Source organism: Oncorhynchus mykiss, chromosome 9 (genome assembly GCF_013265735.2).
Source record: "Oncorhynchus mykiss isolate Arlee chromosome 9, USDA_OmykA_1.1, whole genome shotgun sequence".
Taxonomy (NCBI): Eukaryota; Metazoa; Chordata; class Actinopteri; order Salmoniformes; family Salmonidae; genus Oncorhynchus; species Oncorhynchus mykiss.
The window spans coordinates 55154281-55178829 of record NC_048573.1 but is presented as its reverse complement, the minus strand read 5'-3'; the positions used below and the strand labels follow the sequence as shown (position 1 = coordinate 55178829).

General features: G+C 42.1%; 1 protein-coding gene across 1 annotated transcript in view; it reads left to right on the top strand.

Moving 5' to 3' along the window:
- Nucleotides 1–23453, top strand: part of LOC110532403 (calcitonin gene-related peptide type 1 receptor) — a 28957-nt gene extending 5504 nt beyond the window's left edge. The window contains exons 2-13 of the mRNA XM_021616280.2: nucleotides 9183–9237; nucleotides 9326–9467; nucleotides 14937–15044; nucleotides 15168–15280; nucleotides 15442–15533; nucleotides 17422–17548; nucleotides 17710–17863; nucleotides 21107–21167; nucleotides 21355–21421; nucleotides 21529–21747; nucleotides 21875–21916; nucleotides 22091–23453. Of these exons, the coding sequence (XP_021471955.2) occupies nucleotides 9187–9237; nucleotides 9326–9467; nucleotides 14937–15044; nucleotides 15168–15280; nucleotides 15442–15533; nucleotides 17422–17548; nucleotides 17710–17863; nucleotides 21107–21167; nucleotides 21355–21421; nucleotides 21529–21747; nucleotides 21875–21916; nucleotides 22091–22354 (1440 nt within the window). The 5' untranslated portion in view covers nucleotides 9183–9186 and the 3' untranslated portion in view covers nucleotides 22355–23453. The remainder of the gene's footprint in view (nucleotides 1–9182; nucleotides 9238–9325; nucleotides 9468–14936; nucleotides 15045–15167; nucleotides 15281–15441; nucleotides 15534–17421; nucleotides 17549–17709; nucleotides 17864–21106; nucleotides 21168–21354; nucleotides 21422–21528; nucleotides 21748–21874; nucleotides 21917–22090) is intronic.
- The last annotated feature ends 1096 nt before the right edge of the window (nucleotides 23454–24549 follow it).

Below are 24549 nucleotides of genomic sequence, written 5' to 3'. Positions count from 1 at the left end.
AATGGTTACTTCTCAATGCATTGAACTGTCAAGGAGTTCAACAAGGTTGCCCATTGTCTTCGTATCTTTGTTTTGGCCATCTAAATGTTAACTATGAAAGTTAGCAAAAATGAACAGGATCTTGCAACCAGGGAGAGTGCCATACCTCTCCATTTACGGAAATCACACTGATATAACTCTAGTCATATCACAGTTCACATAATGACTTATGGCACGCTTACTCCAGACGAATAGTTTTTCAAATTATATGAGCAAAAAATAATTTTATTTGGAAGGGTAAGACAGACAAAATTAAATATGCCTATTTATATAATGAATAAGAGTTTGTGTCTAAAATTATTACACATTAAAGCATTAAACCTCTCACTAAAAGCTAAAGTAATACAAAGGTTATACTCAAACAAGCCATACAAAGCTGGTTGCAATTCCAGTTATCCCCCAGAAAAGACAGAATAAATATTATGGTTAAACACAAATATACTGATTGATTAACAAAATTCAAAAATCTTTATTAAAAAAAAAAAATCTTTGTTCATGATATTAGGAATGGTGGAGTTATGTCACAAGTGCAGTGAACAAAAATATGGAAATGTTTGATCTATCAAAATTACAACCAACTGATTGCATCATTAACCCTGGGGCGGCAGGGTAGCCTAGTGGTTAGAGCGTTGGACTAGTAACCGGAAGGTTGTGAGTTCAAACCCCCGAGCTGACAAGGTACAAATCTGTCGTTCTGCCCCTGAACAGGCAGTTAACCCACTGTTCCCAGGCCGTCATTGAAAATAAGAATTTGTTCTTAACTGACTTGCCTGGTTAAATAAAGGTAAAATAAAAAAAAAAATAAAAAAACCAACTGATTGCAGCATTAACCAACTGATTGCAGCATTAACCAACTGATTGCAGCGTTAACCAACTGATTGCAGCATTAACCAACTGATTGCAGCGTTAACCAACTGATTGCAGCGTTAACCAACTGATTGCAGCATTAACCAACTGATTGCAGCATTAACCAACTGATTGCAGCATTAACCAACTGATTGCAACGTTACTGCACAAATGAAGGAGGCAGGTGGAAGGGGGAGAAGGTTCTTGTGTGTCTGCCTTTTATTAATTCAAATACCAAAATTAGCAATTTTAGGGGGCCATAAAATAAACGCATATACCAGTTTCATCTGAGGACAAATGTTGACAGCGGCGGCGCAATACAGGTTGCAAAATAACTGGGAAAAGATTTTGCATGTTCCATGGCACATGGTTTATGAACTGATACACAAAACAACGCTTTATTCCAAACTTAAAGTTTTTCAATTAAAATTATTATTATTCTTGCCACCAATAGAATGTTGTGTAAAACCATCTCATCTCGGCAGATTTTGCTGAGAAGAAACAATCATTAGATCACTTATTCTGGTATTACCCCTGTGTAGCTTATTTCTGATCACAGGTTCAGGAGTGTCTGAAAAATCACATTTACCTAAAACTAGCCCTGCAAATAACACTGTTGGGAGATTTGGAAAGCCATTGTCAATCAACAATATAATAACTTATGTAAAAAAATACATATTTAACTTACAATCTGTAGATACTATGTGACTAGAAAGGTTCAGAATGTATGTGAATTATCCCAGCACAGTTGGAAAAATATATGGCACATACGTATAAAGGGGTGGTTTACGGAGATACTGTAGGTGGGATGGGCTGAGAGCAGCTCAGGGGTGGGTTTTAAAGCCCTTGATCTATAATATTTATGACTGCAAACACTATATATAATGTACAGTATACCGGATGTGTTTATGTACCATCTATCCAGATGTACACTGAACAAAAATCTCTTAAAGTCGTCTTAGAAAATTTGGTAGTACGTCCAACTTGCCTCACAACCGCAGACCATGTGGAGCTTCTGGGCTGGCGTGGTTACACATCTGGCTTCTTCACCTGCGGGAACGTCTGAGACCAGCCACCTGGACAGCTGATGAAACTCGGTTTGCACAACCGAAAAATGTCTGCACAGACTGTCTCAGGGAAGCTCATCTGCGTGCTCGTCATCCCCACCAGGGTCTAGACCTGACTGCAGTTTGGTGTAGTAACAGACTTCAGTGTGCAAAGTCTCACCTTAGTTGGCCACTGGCACGCTGGAGAAGTGTGCTCTTCATGGATGAATCCCGATGAACTGTACCGGGCAGATGGCGTCGTGTGGGCGAGAAGTTTGCTGATGTCAACATTGTGAACAGAGTGGCGGTGGGATTATGTTATGGGCAGGCATAAGCTACGGACAACGAACACAATTGCATTTTATTGATGTCAATTTGAATGCACAGAGATGCCGTGATGAGATCCTGAGGCCCATTGTCGTGCCTTTCATCTGCCGCCATCACCTCATGTTTCAGTGTGATAAGGCACACCCCATGGTCGCAAGACTATGTATACAATTCCTGGAAGCTGAAAATATTTTTTTACTCTGCATCATTGGTGAGGGCTCGTAAGCAAGCATTTTACGGTAATGTCTATATCCGTTGTATTCGCTGAATATGACGAATACATTTTAATTGACAGAACTGTTTTAGTTATAATAAAACATTTCGGGAATCATTTTCAGGCAGTTAAATGTAAAATAAATATATTACTGACACCAACAACCAATGTTGAAAGTTCAAATTTTCTTCCTTCTAAAACCCTCTGCCTTTGTGTAGGTGTAACAATGGCATATTTTTAACCCGTGGCTGTTGGGAGAGGGGGACGGAAGTGCCAGGACAACTAAGGAAGAGAGGCCTCCTCATACTTTATCCTTCCTGGGATTTGGAGAGGCTCTCTGCAGCCCCTTTGAAATACAAATAAACAGGCCTCTCCCCAGTGAGTAACAGTCAGTGAGCTATGACTGCCTGACCTACAATTAGCAAAAGAGAGGGGGAAATTGTGTAGAGGTCGTCCCTAAGCTCAACAAATGGTTTACCATTATTGCATAGAACTCCATTCCATCTCATATTGCTCAAATAAACAGCAAACCTGGTTTCAAAAAACAGATGAAGCAACACCTCACGGCACAACACCTCTCCCCTTATTTGACCTAGATAGTTTGTGTGTATGTATTGATATGTAGGCTACATGTGCCTTTTAAACCTTTTTTTAATGTAGTTCTGTCCTTGAGCTGTTCTTGTCTATTAATGTTCTGTATTATGTTATGTTTTGTGTGGACCCAGGAAGAGTAGGTGCTGCTTTTGCAACAGCTAATGGGGATCCTAATAAAATACCAAAACTACCAACGTCATGTGGCAAGAAAGAACTAATTGGCACCAGAGAGCCACCATTAGAATGTAACCCCTAAAGGACAGAAATAGATTCATTGCTCTCGGGGGTCATGGGGTCATCAAAAAGGAGCTGGGAAATCCAAATATTTTTCATAAAAACATGGAATGCATGATTAGCATCTCTCCTAGTCAAATGGGTTACAGATGCTTCTAACGCGTGGGTGGAAATATAGAGCCCAGACGTCATTAAGGTCTGATGTCTCAGAGGAATTTATAAAACTGACTGGATGAAAGTGAAATAAAACGGTAAACAGCTTAGGGTTAGGGTGGATGGTGCTTTGTGGAGACAAAAAAACACGAGAAAGGCTTTTCTGAGAGACCTTGGTTTTAGAATCACACCATAAGATGATATTGTATTGTCCGGTCAAAGACAGCCAGGTTAGACAAATCATAAAGAAGGGGTCTTCTTGCCATATGATGGGGGTAGTTGAGCCTTGGGATGATTATGCACATCATAACACAAAAAGGTTTCAGGACCTGGGTTGAAAATGACATTTACATGGCAATCCATTTTCACAAACGCGTCAGCCTATTTCCTATGGAAATCGTGGGAAACGTGTTGCTTCCCCTCCATCCACTTTGAGTTCCCTCGTAAAAGTCCAACACAATATAAACAGCTCCTCTTGCTGCTGTCGGTAATACTCAAGTTGTTCAATATACGGTGCGACCCACATTAAAAAAATACTATTGTATAAAAACTATATTTCCCGTAGTGTTTTTGTGGACTTTAGTCTGCAAAAACACTACACTGAAATACTGTAGTATTTAATGTAGTATTTACAGTTAACTCAACTAAATACTGTAGTAAATATACTTGTTTATAATTAATGTGGTGTATTTGCAGGCTGTAGTATTTACTGTATTGTTTTTGCAGACTAGTTTACTGTAATTTTTACTGTAGTGTTTTTGTGGACGTTACTGCAGTGTTTACTATAGTGTTTTTGTTTTATTATATTTTACATAAATGGAGGCTTTCTCCTTCAGGAAACATACTGGAGAAAAGAACACATTTTCCACAACTTGTAGATAGGTAAAACTGGGGTCCGAACAGTGCAGAAGCGCTGAACTATAACCTGTAGGGAACACAATATATGTTCAACACTTGGCGTTTAGGTTACTCACTAATGGGTGGCACAAATTGCAATACAAAGGAAGGGGAATGGGCAGGGTATATGCAAATTAAATACTGTAGTTTTTACTATAGTGAACAAACATTACTTTTATTTGCTATAGTGTGTATTTTTGCTAATATAGTATTTACTATATTATTCTATAGTATACTACAACATTCTATAGTAAGTATGATTGAGGGATACTAGTTTTTACAAGCATTATAAGCATTGCTACACCCCCAATAACATATGCTAAATATGTGTATGCAACCATTACAGTTTGATTTGATTTCTACAGTGTGTTGAATTGTATACTACATTTTACTATAGAAAACTGTAGTATTTTTTCATGTGGGAAGACACACTGCAGCCACATCTGTATTTTTCCAGTGGCAGGACTCTTTGGTAGAAAATAATGTAAGGAAGAGTGAACAAGAGAACGGCTTGTCTGAACCTACCCATACACTCCATGGTACATGGAGACATTTATGAAAGTGTAAATGGACATTTTCATGTATCTATGGAAGTGCACACGTGCTATATGTAACCCAAGAAGATAATCAAAACAAGTAAAAGTGCTTTGAAAACAGAATACATTCCTGTGAGTCAGACTTAAAAGACTTGGACTGGAATGAGTGAATTATTTGAGTGCTTATGAAGAGCCTCCTGAGTGGTTGTCAAGGGACAGTTTCTAGCAGTAATTACAATTTTTAAATAGTGATACCTGTAAATATGTCAGTGTGCAAACCAGTGAATAAATCAATGTAAATAGTGTAAATCAAAACTATTAATATAAGTACCAATTTGATCTTTAAATATGTTGATTACCTAGGATGCTGGACCAGGGATGTTGTTTTGAGTTGAAGTTCTGTTGAACCTAGATTAGGACTCAGAGTATGGGACCACTAGTGTTGGCCACAGACACATATCCAAACAGACTACTCTTCCCCTCCATGTCAGGGTAATGATAGGAGGCAGTGGCCTCTGGTAATGTCTTTCTCGTCCTTATACAAGTCAAGGGTGTTCACAATCACAGCATGGCCTCTATCTTTTGTTTTATGATTCTCTACATCAAAGCAACAAACACATAGAACAGTATAATAACAATAGACAAATGGGTCTCTACCCAAAGCTGTTGTAGCTCATGAGTCATGGCTTTGTTTCTGGCAACAAATGAAACAGCTTGATTAAGGCTTTCTTTTGCAGTTTCTTTCTTGGTCTTGATATTTTTCATAGCCTAATTAGGCCTATTTGTCTGGTATACAGGAATTCAAATGCTTTGATAGCAAACACTGCTTGTGATGGAATCAATACTTGTTCATTGGGGTAATTAAATGTGGCAAAGCATGGTGCCAAATGAAATTGAAAAGGAAAAAAATCCCGGACTTGTTAGACACTAATATTCAATGACACAATATCAGCTTTGTTCACAGACAAACTACAGTGGTGTTAACACTTTTTAAACTCCATTTACTCAACTAAGCATTGTATTTCGTACTTAAAACTGTAGTTGGCAGAAAATTCACTGACATTTACATTTTAGTCATTTAGCAGATGCTCTTATCCAGAGCAACTTAGTGAGTGCATCCATTTTCATCCCTTTTTCATACTGGTCCACTGTGGGAATCAAACCCAGAACCCTGGTGTTGCACACACCATGCTCTACCAACTGAGCTACACAGGATGCGTAAAAGGGTTCTTTGGCTATCCCCATAGGAGAACCCTTTTGAGTTACATGTAGAACCCTCTGTAGAAAGGTTTCTAGCTGGGACCCAAAAGGGTTCCTCTTGGAAAAAAACTGTTGTTGGCAGAAAATCTACTGACCACTATGCTAGAGCTATAGTGCATCAAAAGGGCAGTTGGAGGGACTATTTTCAGGTTGTTCTCCATCATCTAGGGTTGTGTGATCATGATGTTTGCTTATGACCTTTATCCTTCATAAAAGGAGAAAGTGAAGGGTGTCACTCACATGATAGACTGATCTAGGTCCCTCCATGGAAACACAACCCTAGATGATGGAGAACAACCTGAAAATAGTCCCTCCATGGAAAATATGTCCCTCCATGGAAACACAACCCTAGATGATGGAGAACAACCTGAAAATAGTCCCTCCATGGAAACATTTTCTGTTGGACATTCTTCCCCGCAGGCCTAGCAGTCTCTCTCTCTCATCTGATTAATTGGTGTCCTCAGAATGTAATATTCTGCTCATTACTACTCAGTTTATGATAACAACCAGACTGTTATTGCAGTTCTCATTACAGTTTGTTTTCCTTGGCATAGGACGCAAATAGTAGTTTTACAGATGTAAAGGGATTGGGAATGTGGCTTGATTGTGAAAGGGTGTTGTATAGTCTTGGATGAGAACACTATGGAACACGTGTGACACCATGTCCCTGTGTCTCCCTTTGGGACTTTGGTCAGGTGACAAGCCGTTGAAGAGAGAGGACCCGACAGTGCATTCGGAAAGTATTCAGACCCTTTGACTTTTTCCACATTTTATTACGTTACAGCCTTATTCTAAAATTGATTTATTAGTTTTTTCCCCCCTCACCAATCTACACACAATACACCATAATGAGTTTTTTTTTGCAAATGTATTACAAATAAAAAACTTTATAAGTATTTAGACCCTTTACTCAGTACTTTGTTGAAGTACCTTTTGGCAGCCGTTTACAGCCTCAAGTTGGTTGGGAGCGTCGCTGCAAAGCTATTTTCATGTCTCTCCAGAGGATGTTCGATCGGGTTCATGTCCGGGCACTGGCTGGGCCACTCAAGGACATTCAGAGACTTGTCCCAAAGCCACTCCTGCGTTGTCTTGGCTGTGTGCTCATTGTCCTGTTGGAAGGTGAACCTTGACCCCAGTCTGAGGTCCTAAGCGCTCGGGATCAGGATTTCGTTAAGGATCTCTCTCTGTACTTTGCTCTTTTCATCTTTCTGTCGATCCTGACTAGTCTCCTAGTATCTGCCGCTGAAAAACATCCCCACAGCATGATGCTGCCATCACCATGCTTCACTGTAGGGATGGTGCCAGATTTCCTCCAGACGTGACGCTTGGCATTCAGGCCAAATAGTTAAATCTTGGGTTCATCAGACCAGATAATCTTGTTTCTCATGTTCTTTTGGTGCCCCTTGGCAAACTCCAAATGGGCTGTTGTGCCTTTTATTGAGGACTTGCTTCCATCCGGCCACTCTACCATCAAGGCCTGATTGGTGGAGTGCTGCAGAGATGGTTGTCCTTCTGAAAGTTCTCCCATCTCCACAGAGGAATTCTGGAGTGACCATCAGGTTCTTGGTCACCTCCCTGACCAAGGCCCTTCTCCCCCGATTGCTTAGTTTGGCCGGGCGGCCAGCTCTAGGAAGAGTCTTGGTGGTTACAAACTTCTTCCAATTAAGAATGATGGAGGCCACTGTGTTCTTAGGGACTTTCAATGCTGCAGAAAATGTTTAGTACCCTTCCCCAAATCTGTGCCTCGACACAAACCTGTCTCGGAGCTCTAGGACAAATCCTTTGACCTCATGGCTTGGTTTTTGCTCTGACATGCACTCTCAACTGTGGGACCTTACATGGTGTGCCTTTCCAAATCATGTCCAATCAATTGAATTTACCACAGGTGAACTCCAATCAATTTGTAGAAATATCTCAAGGATGATCAATGGAAACAGGATGCACCTGAGCTCAATTTTGAATCTCCTATCAAATAGTCTGAATAAGGTTGTTTTTTTGCTTTGTCATTATGGGGTATTTTGTTTAGATTGATGAAAAACAATCAATTTTAGAATAAGGCTGTAACGTAACAAAATGTGGAAAGTCGAGGAGTCTGAATAGTTTCCGAATGCACTGTATATACACACTTAGAAAAAAGGGTTATTTGGCTTTCCCTATAGAAAGGGTTGTACATGGAACCCAAAAGGGTTCTACGTACAATCAAAAATGGTTCTTCAAAGGGTTCTCCAATGGAGACAGCCGAAGAACCCTTTATGGTTCTAGATAGCACTTTTTTTAAAGAGTGTATAGACTACACCAGTGTATTGTATTTCTGGGCCAACCATAAGCCTCTGTGGATTGTCCTTGGTCTTCACCCAAAGCTCCACAGTGTTCCATATTCTATCCTCTCTTTTCCTCCTGTCTTTCTCTCCCTTTGCTCATGTTTTACACTCATAATTTTCATGTCTCATACAACAACAAAAAATCACTATACTTAAATGTTCCTGTTAAATTTAACAGGAAGGTTACTGTGCTTTAAACTGGGTTAGTCAATTAACATTTGGATTTCATGATGGGACACTAGTGTTATACTTCACGTTTTTTCCAGTTTCAAATTTCAACCATAATCAAATAAACATCCTGCTTGGTATTGTAAATATGCATGTTCCCTGACCCTGAGTGGAACGACTGCGGTGCTGTGACCTCCTATTGAGAGTGGACATCCTGTTCTGAGACATTTGTACACACTGCGCTGCGTGTTCAGCGAGTGCAAAGACAGACAGTAGAATCATGAACAAACAAGTATTTTTGTTGTTTCCTCATAGTATGGCCAATTACTGTTGAGTGGTCCATTCAAAAGAGAGCTGTTGCTGCAATTAATCCCCACTGTCCCCACCCAAATCCCCACCCAAATTAATCCCCACTGTGAACCAAACCGCATGAAGTATATCGTTAGAAATACAGCCACTCACTCCTCTATATTATTTCCATGCTTGTGATTCCTCTCGCCATAGTTCACTGATGCTCACTGGCAACACCTCTCTTTGTCCCATATAGAACCATGTGGAGGATCCTAGCACTATGGCTTCCGGTGCTACTCCTGGGAGTTGAGGTGAGAGAGCTCGACTACTCTCTGTGTGTGTGTGTGATGTCTTTGTCATATTAGAAACTGAAAAGGGGCCCTTAAACATATCCAATAGGTGTGCCACTGTGAAGATGTGCTGGAATCAGAAGAGGTGCCTATCAACCCTGTGTCAACCACAGTGACCCGCAGCCAGATCCTCTCAGCTCAGTTTGAGTGCTACCTAAAGATTCTCCATGACCCACCACACAATGAAGATGGTGAGGCACTATACACATGCACCCCCACACACCATGCACCTGTGGAGGCTCTAATAAAAACTATAATAAAAATATATTCACAAGTCACCAAATAGCTGATTAAAACACACTGTTTTGCAATGAAGGTCTACAGTAGCCTCAACAGCACTCTGTAGGGTAGCACCATGGTGTAGCTGGAGGACAGCTAGCTTCCATCCTCATCTGGGTACATTGACTTCAATACTTAACCTAGTAGGCTCATTGTTCTCACCCCCTTCCATAGACTTACACAGCAATTATGATTACTTCCGGATGATGGCCTCCAACCTATCAGAGCTCTTGCAGCATGAACTGACATGTTGTCCATCCAATCAAAAGATCAGATAATTCTTCCAGTACTGAAAGCATAAGCTGCAACTAGCTAGCACTGTAGGGCATAATGTGTGGTAAGTAGTTGACTCAAAGAGAGAGAAAGACAATAGTTGAACAGTTTAGAACAAATTCCTTTATTCAAAAATTAAGGAAAAGCAGCAAACAGAGAGCTAGTTAAATTGTTTTGTTCTTCTTAGTTTACCTTTCACTTACTTAGCTAGCTAATGCAGCAAATTTAGCCTACTCAACAACCTGACGTTAACAGAGAGGAATTCTATTAAAATGTTAGCTAGCTGGCTAAGGCTATCCAACACTGCAACGCAGTGGCAATTTTTTATTAATTTATTGCCACTGGGCCCCAACGTTGTAACTGCTGAACTGCTTGCTGTACACTGTACTGCGTGATAGTAAACCTACAACCCAATCCATGTGTACAAACGTGTTAGTTCCACTGTTGACTATGATGTTAGCTAATATGGTGACAACGATGTAGGTTGTGTAGAGGTAGGGTTGGGGAGTAACTGATTGCATGTCATCAGTTATTAAAAAGAAACTAACTGTAGTCAGTTACTTAACCCATAAAAATATTGTAATCAGATTGCAGATACTTTTGAAAAACCTAGATTACTTTTAAATTCAGAAAGGATGTTAGCGAAAAAAGAAAAAGTACATTATGATACCTTTGTTCTCTCAATAACATTCAATTCAGCATTGAAAAAAGGCACAAGTTTAAGTTTGTTCCACCGGAAGTGAGAGACCAATGTGATGACGCACTAAATGCGTTTGATGGATCCTTTTTACTTTCCCCTAAGATTCATTAAAAGAAAACAATCTAAAAGTAACTGAGTAATCACATTACTGAGTTTGGGTAATCCAAAAGTTATGTTACTGATTACAATTTTGGACTGGTATCTAGTAACTAACGGATTACATTTAGAAATTATTATAATTATTTTTAATCCCAGTCCCCTTCCCCGCAGGAGGTCTTTTGCCTTTTGGTAGGCCGTCATTGTAAACAAGAATTTGTTCTTAACTGACTTGCCTTGTTAAATAAATAAAGAACGCAACCCTTCCCAACCCTGTGTAGCAGTTATGGTATGAAAGTAATCCGTTAGCATCCAGAACTTTCCTAGTAATCCTATTTTATTTATGTAAATAAAATCCACTGGGACAGACATGCTTGACCCATGCCCTGGGGTGGCAGGGTAGCCTAGTGGTTAGAGTGGTTGGACTAGCAACCGGAAGGTTGCAAGTTCAAAATCCCCAAACTGACAAGTCTGTTGTTTGGCCCCTGAACAGGCAGTTAACCCACTGTTCCTAGGCTGTCATTGAAAATAAGAATTTGTTCTTAATTAACTGACTTGCCTAGTTAAATGAAGGTAAAATAAAAATGCCTGTTTCTGGAGCCCTTGACATGTTTTTAATCTAGCTATTCTCTTGGGTATTATTCCCAAAGTGTGGAAATTGGCCCTTTTTGTTCTCCCGCTCCACAAAGGTGGTGATTATTCCCAAAGTGTGGAAATTGGCCCTTTTTGTTCTCCCGCTCCACAAAGGTGGTGATCCCTGCGATCTTAATAATTATTGCCAGACCTCAAAACGTTCACGTCTAGCGACAATATTAGAACTTTTGGTAAATTCTCAAATGCGGTCCTTTTTAGAAAATGTATTCTGAATGCTCACCAGTCAGGCTTTAGGCCAGGTCGCAGCACCATCTCCCTGCTTCTCCAGTCTTAAATTACATAAACACACCAGACAGGAAAGAGTACTGCGCGCTGCCCTTTTTATTGATCTGTCGAAAGTATCCGATATAGTTTATCATGCCTGCTATCCAAAGTTGGTCTGGACCAAGAGACATGCAGCTGGTTAAAAAATGACCTGCACGACAGAAGTCGGTTTATATCTGATGGAGTTCAGTCTAATTTTCTTAACATAACCAAAGGAGTGCTACAAGGCTCAGTACTAGGCCCTTACTGTTCCCCATTTACATTCATCATTTTGGTTTGTCCCACAACAACAACTAGGGCTTACATCTCTGTGGATGACAGTAACTTATTCCCGTCCCCTCAGTGTAGCAGGCCATTCACAACTTTCAGCTTGGCTTTGATTAAATTCAATCTTAAATTAGTGCTAAAATGTTGATAAAACAAAGTTTATATTTTTCTCCAGGCCTCATAAAATGTATCCTAAAGACCTGCATATATATGTACATTAAAAGGAGTCCAAATTGAGCTAGGCCCCCATTATAATTATCTAGGTATTTGATTGACGATAAGCCAGCCTTTTAAAAAACACATTGATAAGCTGACAAAGTTGCGAGTATAGAAATAAATCCTGTCTCACTTTTGAAAATAGGAGAAAGACACTCCTCCCTATAATTGACTATGGCGACACAATCTACATGCACCCGGCAGCCTGTTAAACCTCTGGATTCAGTCTACCACTCAGCCTTGCGTTTTATCACTGGTGAGAATTTCGTACGCATCATGTCTCTTATATATTTCTGTTGGCTCAGAGTCTCTGACTAACAGAAGACCCCAACATTGGTTATTATTCGTATATAAAGCACTTCTCCAGGAACTCCCTTATTACCTCACTTCTAAATTGGAAATCTAGTAACTATAAAACTCGCTCTCAAGACTGGTTGGTACTAAAGGTTCCAGTGTCTCCTTTGAGTTAGGGAAGACAGCTTTCAGTTACTATGCGTCTCTGTCCTGGAATGACCTACAGGTCACTCTAAAACTAAATTATTTGGTCCCAAAAGGTGAATTCAGGGCTCTGATTAAAAAAAATCCGACCAATGAAATCTGTACTTGTTTTGATTGACTGTATATAAACTCAGCAAAAAAATAGACGTCCTCTCACTGTCAACTGTGTTTATTTTCAGCAAACTTTACATGTAAATATTTGTTTGAACATAAGATTCAACAACTGAGACGTAAACTGAACAAGTTCCAGAGACATGTGACTAACAGAAATTGAATAATGTGTCCCTGAACAAAGGGGGGGGGGGGGGTTAAAATCAAAAGTAACAGTCAGTATCTGGTGTGGCCACCAGCTGCATTAAGTACTGCAGTGCATCTCCTCCCATGGACTGCACCAGATTTGCCAGTTCTTGCTGTGAGGTGTTACCCCTCTCTTCCACCAAGGCACCTGCAAGTTCCCGCACATTTCTGGGGGGAATGGCCCTAGCCCTCACCCTCCGATCCAACAGGTCCCAGACGTGCTCAATGGGATTGAGATCCAGGCTCTTCGCTGGCCATGGCAGAACACTGACATTCCTGTCTTGCAGGACATCATGCACAGAACGAGCAGTATGGCTGGTGGCATTGTCATGCTGGAGGGTCATGTCAGGATGAGCCTGCAGGAAGGGTACCACATGAGGGAGGAGGATGTCTTCCCTGTAACGCACAGCGTTGAGATTGCCTATAAAGCTCAGTCCGATGATGCTGTGACACACTGCCCCAGACCATGACGGACCCTCTACCTCCAAATCGATTCCGCTCCAGAATACAGGCCTTGGTGTAGCGCTCATTTAATCGACGATAAATGCGAATCCGACCATCACCCCTGGTGAGACAAAACCGCGACTCGTCAGTGAAGAGCACTTTTTGCCAGTCCTGTCTGGTCCAGCAAAGGTGGGTTTGTGCCCATAGGCGACGTTGTTGCCAGTGATGTCTGGTCAGGACCTGCCAGGACCTACAACAGGCCCACAAGCCCTCAGTCCAGCCTCTCGCGGACAGTCTGAGCACTGATGGCGGGATTGTGCATTCCTGGTGTATCTCGGGCAGTTGTTGTTGCCATCCTGTACCTGTCCCGCAGGTGTGATGTTCAGATGTACCGATCCTGTGCAGGTGTTGTTGCACGTGGTCTGCCACTGCGAGGACGATCAGCTTTCCGTCCGGTCTCCCTGTAGCGCTGTCTTAGGCGTCTCACAGTACGGCCATTGCAATTTATTGCCCTGGCCACATCTGTAGTCCTCATGCCCCCTTGCAGCATACCTAAGGCACGTTCACGCAGATGAGCAGTGACCCTGGGCATCTTTCTTTTTGTGATTTTCAGAGTCAGTAGAACGGCCTCTTTAGTGTCCTACGTTTTCATAAGTGTGACCTTAATTGCCTACCGTCTGTAAGCTGTTAGTGTCTTAACGACCGTTCCACAGGTGCATGTTCATTAATTGTTTAAACCCTTTACAATGAAGATCTGAAGTTATTTGTTTTTTTATGAATTATCTTTGAAGGACAGGGCCCTGAAAAAGGGACATTTCTTTTTTTGCTGAGTTTATTTGCTTCTACTGTCCTTTTGAACAAAACGTAGTTTATTTGACATGTTTTAACTGTAATTTTGTAGTGATCATGCTTGAATTGTTGCTCACTGTTGTTCTCAGGGCACCATTGGAAATGAGACCCTGGTCTCAATGGGTTCTCTTGGTTAAATACAGTCTAATAATCAAAATAAATGGCACTGACCGCCACTGACATGCAGCCACAGACACACTCATCATAATAAGAGTGGAGGAGTAGTGCAGGTCAGGAGAGAAATAGGGAGAAGGGAAGTGACTACCCTCAGGTCTGAAAGGAGGGAAGTGTTCTTTGTCTCCAAGCTGCCCCCGTTACTGGAGCTCAGTAAATAACGGCCTTTGAAATGCTATTTTGCGCTCTGTTTCCCTACATGCAACAACCTGGACACAGACTTCCTTGTATTGTTTACTAGGAATGTATTTAAAGTGATATGTGTGTTTGCATATGTAGCTGTTTCTCTCAGCTGTTTTAATGTACAGTATTGATACAATGTTCAATGTTTTATATCAATCATCTGTTTTTCGTTTCTCTGTTGGCTTTTGCGTCACATTCACAGGAAATAATAGACTGTTGTTTTCAGTTTGTCTTAGAAAACGACCCAACACAGTATTTTAAAATGAGTGTGAAAGATTTATACCTAGGTTATTAGAACTGTTCTTTGATTACTAATACCAGATGTCACTCTACCTGTATATGTTCATAATATAATACACAGTTCAGAGTTCACTAATGCAATGAACCTAAACTTTTTAAAACATGAAATGGTTGCATTACTATAATACACTGCAAACAGCTGCTTCTCCCTCTTTGCCCCCTGCAGGCACATTCTGTAACCGCACATGGGATGGATGGCTATGTTGGAGTGACTCTGCCCCTGGCACGGCCATGCAGCTCTGCCCTGATTACTTCCAGGACTTTGACCCCTCAGGTGAGCCAGCCAGTCAGCCACACATCTCACTCAATCACAATTCAACTGACTTGATCTTTACTGATGATGCCCTACCTGAAATGTTTTGTGACATCCATATTCTCCCTGTGTCCATTCAAACAGAGAAAGCGACCAAAGTGTGCAACTTGGATGGACAGTGGTTTCGTCACCCTGAGAGCAACCGTATTTGGTCCAATTACACCCAGTGTCAGATGTACACCAAGGATAAACTGATGGTATACTTCTAAGCCAAGTAGTTTATCAATTCTGACAGTGGCTAAACTATTTTTATTAGAGTCCATTTAGTGATTGTTGTTGTCAACATCTCTATTGTGTCCACTTAGTTAAAGAAGTGAATTAATGCTTCCTCTTGTATCCTCATTCCCTTCTTGCCCAGTTTGCTTTCAGCTTGTACTACTTGGCCATTCTGGGACATGGATTGTCTGTGGTATCCCTCATCATCTCACTCTGCATCTTCTCCTACTTCAAGTAAGTCATTCATGGTTTCCTCCATGGACCCATTGAGGCAGATATTCAGAGCACAACGGTAGACTGTCACATTAGTGTACTTTTTCACTTTACATCCTTGAATCAAAGTGATTCTGTTGGTGTTGCTCTTCCTGCATACCGAGCTCTCTATTCTAAAACAGAAGTACAGTGCCTTGCGAAAGTATTCGGCCCCCTTGAACTTTGCAACCTTTTGCCACATTTCAGGCTTCAAACATAAAGATATAAAACTGTATTTTTTTGTGAAGAATCAACAACAAGTGGGACACAATCATGAAGTGGAACGACATTTATTGGATATTTCAAACTTTTTTAACAAATCAAAAACTGAAAAATTGGGCGTGCAAAATTATTCAGACCCCTTAAGTTAATACTTTGTAGCGCCACCTTTTGCTGCGATTACAGCTGTAAGTCGCTTGGGGTATGTCTCTATCAGTTTTGCACATCGAGAGACTGACATTTTTTCCCATTCCTCCTTGCAAAACAGCTCGAGCTCAGTGAGGTTGGATGGAGAGCATTTGTGAACAGCAGTTTTCAGTTCTTTCCACAGATTCTCGATTGGATTCAGGTCTGGACTTTGACTTGGCCATTCTAACACCTGGATATGTTTATTTTTGAACCATTCCATTGTAGATTTTGCTTTATGTTTTGCATCATTGTCTTGTTGGAAGACAAATCTCCGTCCCAGTCTCAGGTCTTTTGCAGACTCCATCAGGTTTTCTTCCAGAATGGTCCTGTATTTGGCTCCATCCATCTTCCCATCAATTTTAACCATCTTCCCTGTCCCTGCTGAAGAAAAGCAGGCCCAAACCATGATGCTGCCACCACCATGTTTGACAGTGGGGATGGTGTGTTCAGCTGTGTTGCTTTTACGCCAAACATAACGTTTTGCATTGTTGCCAAAAAGTTCAATTTTGGTTTCATCTGACCAGAGCACCTTCTTCCACATGTTTGGTGTGTCTCCCAGGTGGCTTGTGGCAAACTTTAAACAACACTTTTTATGGATATCTTTAAGAAATGGCTTTCTTCTTTCCACTCTTCCATAAAGGCCAGATTTGTGCAATATACGACTGATTGTTGTCCTATGGACAGAGTCTCCCACCTCAGCTGTAGATCTCTGCAGTTCATCCAGAGTGATCATGGGCCTCTTGGCTGCATCTCTGATCAGTCTTCTCCTTGTATGAGCTGAAAGTTTAGAGGGACGGCCAGGTCTTGGTAGATTTGCAGTGGTCTGATACTCCTTCCATTTCAATATTATCGCTTGCACAGTGCTCCTTGGGATGTTTAAAGCTTGGGAAATATTTTTGTATCCAAATCCGGCTTTAAACTTCTTCACAACAGTATCTCGGACCTGCCTGGTGTGTTCCTTGTTCTTCATGAATAATTTTGCACGCCCAATTTTTCAGTTTTTGATTTGTTAAAAAAGTTTGAAATATCCAATAAATGTCGTTCCACTTCATGATTGTGTCCCACTTGTTGTTGATTCTTCACAAAAAAATACAGTTTTATATCTTTATGTTTGAAGCCTGAAATGTGGCAAAAGGTCGCAAAGTTCAAGGGGGCCGAATACTTTCACAAGGCACTGTATTTGGTTCTAACTACACACTGAGCTCTCTATTCTAAAACAGAAGTATTTGGTTCTAACTACACACTGAGCCCTCTATTCTAAAACAGAGGTATTTGGTTCTTCCTACATTGCCAACTTGAATTCACAACATTTGACTACTAGTGCTAAACCATGAAGTGGAAAAGTGAAAAATAAGAAAGTTATCCTATGATCTACACTTTTTTTTTTTACAAATAAAAGTAATCACCATACCACACCACTTGTTTCTTGAGTTGTGTCCCTCTGTTCTAATCCTCCCATTAGGAGTCTAAGCTGCCAGAGGATCTCCCTCCATAAGAACATGTTCCTGTCCTTTATCTTCAACTCCATCTGCACCGTCATCTGGATCTCTGCTGTAGCCAAAAACCAGCAGCTGGGAGCCAGCTACCCTGTAAGTAATGTACACCTCTGCCATCAGGGGGATTACTCTGAACATGAATGGCTACTGGTTGAACTAATGAAGTTGGTGAAGATGCAATTTTGAGGTGCTACACTCCACAATGTGTGGCAATGAGTGACAACTTCAGAAAGTTGTCCCTGTGCTGTTCTCAGATTGGATGCAAGATCCTGACAGTCCTGAACCAGTATACATTTGGCTCCAACTACTTCTGGATGCTGTGTGAGGGGATCTACCTGCACACTCTCATCGTCGTTTCTGTGTTTGTGGGAGAGCAGCAGCTGGGCTGGTATTATGTCCTTGGTTGGGGTGAGTGACTGACTGCATCTTTGTCACACTGCTGTATGTTCTGCTCCGCTATCTGAAATTCATTGTTGTTTCAGCATCCTGTTCCCCTAGCACAATGTTGAATATGCCTTCTATGGTTTCATATCTCTATATTATGCATCATGTCATCTAAGAAGGCCTTATGGAAGCTCATGACAGTCTTGGGCTGCAGTCCAAACACTTTCATTTTACCCCCTCAGCCCTTGCGCTTGCCACTTTCCCTTGGGAGAATCCCCGTCAAAACCAGATGCAGTTTGATTGCCGACATAAGTGGAGGTTAAATTCAAACGTTGCCCCCTCGGACCTCGATTTAGCTTGAGGGAGCAAGTGAAGAACTTTAATCACTTGTGGGTTTGACCAACTGTAGCCACGTGTCAAACTCCGGTGCCCACGAAGTGTCAAATTTAATCAACAAAATTATTAAGCTCGGTTGCTAAAAATATACACTGCTCAAAAAAATAAAGGGAACACTTAAACAACACAATGTAACTCCAAGTCAATCACACTTCTGTGAAATCAAACTGTCCACTTAGGAAGCAACACTGATTGACAATACATTTCACATGCTGTTGTGCAAGTGGAATAGACAACAGGTGGAAATGATAGGCAATTAGCAAGACACCCCCAATAAAGGAGTGGTTCTGCAGGTGGTGACCACAGACCACTTCTCAGTTCCTATGCTTCCTGGCTGATGTTTTGGTCACTTTTGAATGCTGGCGGTGCTTTCACTATAGTGGTAGCATGAGACGGAGTCTACAACCCACACAAGTGGCTCAGGTAGTGCAGCTCATCCAGGATGGCACATCAATGCGAGCTGTGGCAAGAAAATTTGCTGTGTCGGTCAGCGTAGTGTCTAGAGCATGGAGGCGCTACCAGGGAACAGGCCAGTACATCAGGAGACGTGGAGGAGGCCGTAGGAGGGCAACAACCCAGCAGCAGGACCGCTACCTCCGCCTTTGTGCAAGGAGGAGCAGGAGGAGCACTGCCAGAGCCCTGCAAAATGACCTCCAGCAGGCCACAAATGTGCATGTGCCTGCTCAAACAGTCAGAAACAGACTCCATGAGAGTGGTATGAGGGCCCGACGTCCACAGGTGGGGTTGTCGTTTGGCATTTGCCAGAGAACACCAAGATTGGCAAATTCGCCACTGGCGCCCTGTGCTCTTCACAGATGAAAGCAGGTTCACACTGAGCACATGTGACAGACGTGACAGAGTCTGGAGACGCCGTGGAGAACATTCTGCTGCCTGCAACATCCTCCAGCACGACCGGTTTGGCAGTGGGTCAGTCATGGTGTGGGGTGGCATTTCTTTGGGGGGGCTGCACAGCCTTCCATGTGCTCGCCAGAGGTAGCCTGACTGCCATTAGGTACCGAGATGAGATCCTCAGACCCCTTGAGAGACCATATGCTGGTGCGGTTGGCCCTTGGTTCCTCCTAAGAGGAAGGCATTGATGCTATGGACTGGCCCGCCCGTTCCCCAGACCTGAATCCAATTGAGCACATCTGGAACATCATGTCTCGCTCCATGCACCAACGCCACGTTGCACCACAGACTGTCCAGGAGTTGGCGGATGCTTTAGTCCAGGTCTGGAGATCCCTCAGGAGACCATCCGCCACCTCATCAGGAGCATGCCCAGATGTTGTAGGGAGGTCACACACACTACTGAGCCTCATTTTGACTTGTTTTAAGGACATTACATCAAAGTTGGATCAGACTGTAGTGTGGTTTTCCACTTTAATTTTGAGTGTGACTCCAAATCCAGACCTCCATGGGTTGATACATTTGATTTCCATTGATCATTTTTGTGTGATTTTGTTGTCAGCACATTCAACTATGTAAAGAAAAAAGTATTTAATAAGAATATTTCATTTATTCAGATCTAGGATGTGTTATTTTAGTGTTCCCTTTATTTTTTTGAGCAGTGTATATACAGATGATATTGTGACCTGTAGCGACCCGTAGCACTCACTTCTGTAGCCTTGAAGTGCTTTGAAAGGCTGGTCATGGCTCACATCGACACCATTATCCCAGAAACCCTAGACCCACTCCAATTTGCATACCGCCCCAACAGATCCACAGATGACGCAATCTCTATTGCACTGCCCTTTCCCACCTGGACAAAAGGAACACCTACGTGAGAATGCTATTCATAGTACACTCAAAGCTCATCACTAAGCTAAGGACCCTGGGATTAAACACCTCCCTCTGCAACTGGATCCTGGGCTTCCTGACGGGCCGGCCCCAGGTGGTTAGGGTAGGCAACAACAAATCTGACACGCTGATCCTCAACACGGGGGCCCCTCAGGGGTCCGTACTCAGTCCCCTCCTGTACTCCCTGTTCACCCATGACTCCATGGCCAAGCACGACTCCAACACCATCATTAAGTTTTCCGACGACACAACAGTGGTAGTCCTGATCACCAACAACAACGAGACGGCCTATAGGGAGGAGGCCAGAGACCTGGCAGTGTGGTGCCAGGATAACAACTTCTCCCTCAATGTGATCAAGACAAAGGAGATGATCATGGACGACATCGACAGGGCTGTAGTGGAGCAGTTTGAGAGCTTCAAGTTACTTGGTGTCCACATCACCAACAAACTATCATGGTCCAAACACTCCAAGACAGTCGTGTAGAGGGCACGACAATGCCAGGAGACTGAAAAGATTTGGCATGGGTCCTCAAATCCTCAAATTCTACAGCTGCACCATTGATAGCATCCGGACTAGTTGCGTCACTGCCTGGTATGGCAACTGCTGTATACCTGTTGTATTCGGGCATGTGACAAATACAATTTGATTTGATTTTAGCTTTGGCAAATGGGAATAACGCTCAAATTGGCTTAGGCTCCTCACCATGAGACTGTAAAATGTAGCTAGCTTCATAAACATTTTTTGGAATTGTGAAAATGATTTGGAATAAATTACCAAACTATAAACCTAGCTAGCCAGCTATGGGTAACTGTAGCTAGCTACCTGGCAGGAGTGCTAGCTAGTTATGTTAGCTTGCTAGCTACATTAATAGCTTTAGGTTGGTTGTTTTTAAGCTCAACTTCAAGATTTTCACCAAGGACATTGCCTCTCTCTCCCTCGCTTGGGCAAGGGACATTTAAGGTACACTCTGATGTGACGATGTAAAACGTCATTCAAGGGCTGAGGTTTTAGGGCTGAGGGCTGTCTACTTTGCGTTTGAACTGCAGCCATGGACTCCTCTATCTCTCTCTCAGGCTTCCCCATCATTCCTGCCATTACACATGCTGTGGCCCGCGGGGTCTTCTATGATGACAGGTAATGTGTCAACTCCTCCCTCTGAATAAAATGCTACTGTGCACAATAGTAGCAGAGGTTGACAGTGCACTGCACGCTGCATTAGTACGCTGCATCCTGTCAGTTACAATACTTATGTCCCAGTAAAGCTCAGGATCTTATTTGACTGTCTCAGCTGACTTTAGCATCGTCTCTCCTTGTCTCCCAGATGCTGGATCAGTTCCGACACACACCTGCTCTACATCATCCATGGTCCTTTCCAAGCTGCCCTGCTGGTGAGTCTGCACTACCAAAACAAAAATATCTACAAAAATAGAAACCAAAGTGGACAGTGTGCTCAAACTCAATCCCTCCTCCTCTGCTTCCCTCTGGCTGTTTCCAGGTGAACCTGTTCTTCCTACTCAACATAGTGCGTGTGCTGATCACCAAGCTGCAGGTGACCCACAGTGCGCAGTCCAATGCCTATATGAAGGCTGTGCGAGCCACTCTAATCCTGATACCTCTGCTGGGAGCCCAGTTCATCCTGGTTCCTTGGAGGCCAGAGGGACATAAGGCCAGGGCCATCTATGAGTTCACCATGAACATCTTCACACATTTCCAGGTATGGGTGTTTTTTTATTAAAAGCAAATCTGATAACCTTTCAACACCCAATATCCACAAGTGATATAAGGCCATTACAGAATGTTTAATCTGGAGGAATATTTACTGAATAATTATTCCTGTATAGGGACTCCTGGTCGCAATTATATTCTGCTTTTGCAATGCAGAGGTAAGTGCCAGTATTTCTTAAATAGCTGATGATTACCCTCAGTCTATCTTTTCATTTAGAAGTAGAATCATTGTCATTCAGGAATTCTATATATATTTGTTTGCCAGTATTTACTGATAAGGTTCAAGCTTGCATTTATGTTGCTCTTAAACCACTCTGTCTTTGGTTCCACAGGTGCAGGCGTGTCTTAGAAGGAAATGGGCCCAGACCAAACTCGTGTGGAAATGGACAGATTCCTACTCCCACTACAACACCAACTCCTCTGTGACCGAGACGAGTCGCGCTACAGTCAGCCTGGAGCTCACGGCTTCTGAGGAGGACACCATCACTAAGCCAGGTGGCAGTGTGCACTACCGAGCCAATGGACAGAGCAACGGCAAGCGCTGCACCAATAGGGAGATGGACACGCCAAGGATCCTGGAAACCACTGACATCTGAGAGCATTGCATTGTCCCTTCCCATAGGTGTCATCACATTATGCTGGTCACAAACAGGCTCACTTAGCTCACAGCGTGGCCACAGACAATTGGTCAGAGCAGAAAAAGAGGATCACACACACACACACACACACACACACACACACACACACACACACACACACACACACACACACACACACACACACACTGTAAGAATATACACACAAATGTGTACAAGATACACATGCAAGCACAAACACACAACACAGACAAAGACACACACATTTGATAATGAATGATCCGTTTACAGGGTCCAGTTGAAACCTTGCAGACAAGTATATACATTTCACTGTAGCTTCTCACTGTTGCTCATGTTGGCCTTATGGAACAAATCCAGTGATACAAGGACCCAATGAAGATGGATATCTCTGGTAATGTTTAATCTTGGGAATTAGTGTCTGATATAATAATTTTCTGTAGGCCTATTGTACCATTTGTACAGTATATAAGCACTCTTATATTTGATGAGTTTATTAAACTCTGACACTCCTTTTATATTGTTAAAATTAGGATCTGTCTTTTTGATGTCACTTTAATGATGTGGAACTTATTATTTAATTGTGTTGCATACGCTTGCCTTTTTAGAACCATGAAATTACTTGGCATAGTTCTGACTGCTGAATGTTGAGTTCTCAGAGGCAAGGAAGATGACTGACAGTGAATAAGGCATACAACACAATGAGGAATAGTGTGTCTGTGTGCTTTGACACTCTAATGGGAGAACCTATGATTCAGTGATGTGGGGTTGCCCTATGTCTGACAACACCCAAAAGTCACTTTTTTTTATCCAAGTGTTATTTTCTTACGGTTTTACAAGTCTTGTTTATTGAGTTGCTTTTCACCATATCAAAAATCTAAGGATACATGTATACTCACTGAGCTGCAGTTGAACTATTTATACATGCATACATATGTGTGTAGTGGGGAGAATTTGAAATGCTGCAGTTTATGAAAAACATTCCACTTTGACGTCAGAATAAATGCCTAACTGAATACACTACTTTATAAACCTATTTAATTGTGTAACAATGGTATTAAAATAAACTTTTATAATTGAGGTTTTCGCTTGTTATTTTCTATTTAAGTATAACTTTTTTGTAATGTAGATGTGACTCACTCAGAATGTGATCTCTTCAAAGGCAGAGGTATTAAAAGAAAGACCACCAGGAGTGAAAAGCTTTTGTTAAACTCACTCACTCTACTCACTCACTCTACTCACTCTGCTCACTCACTCTGCTCACTCACTCTACTCACTCACTCTAGTCACTCACTCTACTCACTCTGCTCACTCACTCTGCTCACTCACTCACTCTACTCACTCACTCACTCACTCTACTCACTCTACTCACTCTCACTACTCACTACTCACTACTCATTCACTCTACTCACTCACTCTACTCACTCTACTCTACTCTACTCTACTCACTCACTCTACTCACTCACTCATTCTACTCACTCACTCTACTCACTCACTCTACTCACTCACTCTACTCACTCACTCACTCACTCTACTCACTCTACTCACTCTCACTACTCACTACTCATTCACTCTACTCACTCACTCTACTCACTCACTCATTCTACTTACTCACTCTACTCACTCACTCTACTCACTCACTCTCACTCACTCTACTCACTCTCACTCACACTATTCACTACTTACTCACTCACTCTCTACTCACTTACTCTACTAACTCTCACTCACTCACTCTACTCTACTCACTCCCTCACTCTACTCACTATACTCTCTCACTCTACTCACTCACTCTACTCACTCACTCAATACTCACTCTACTTACTCTCACTCTACTCACTCACTACTCACTCACTCTACTCACTCTACTCACTCTCTACTCACTCTATTCACTCACTCTACTCACTCACTCACTCTACTCACTCTACTCACTCTCTACTCACTCTATTCACTCACTCTACTCACTCACTCACTCTCACTCTACTCTACTCACTCACTCTACTTACTCACTCTCACTCTACTCACTCACTCTACTCACTCTATCCACTCACTCTCTACTCACTTACTCTACTCACTCACTCTCTACTCACTCACTACTCACTCTACTCTCTCACTCTACTCTCTCACTCACACTACTCACTCTACTTACACTCTCTCACTCTACTCTACTAACTCTACTC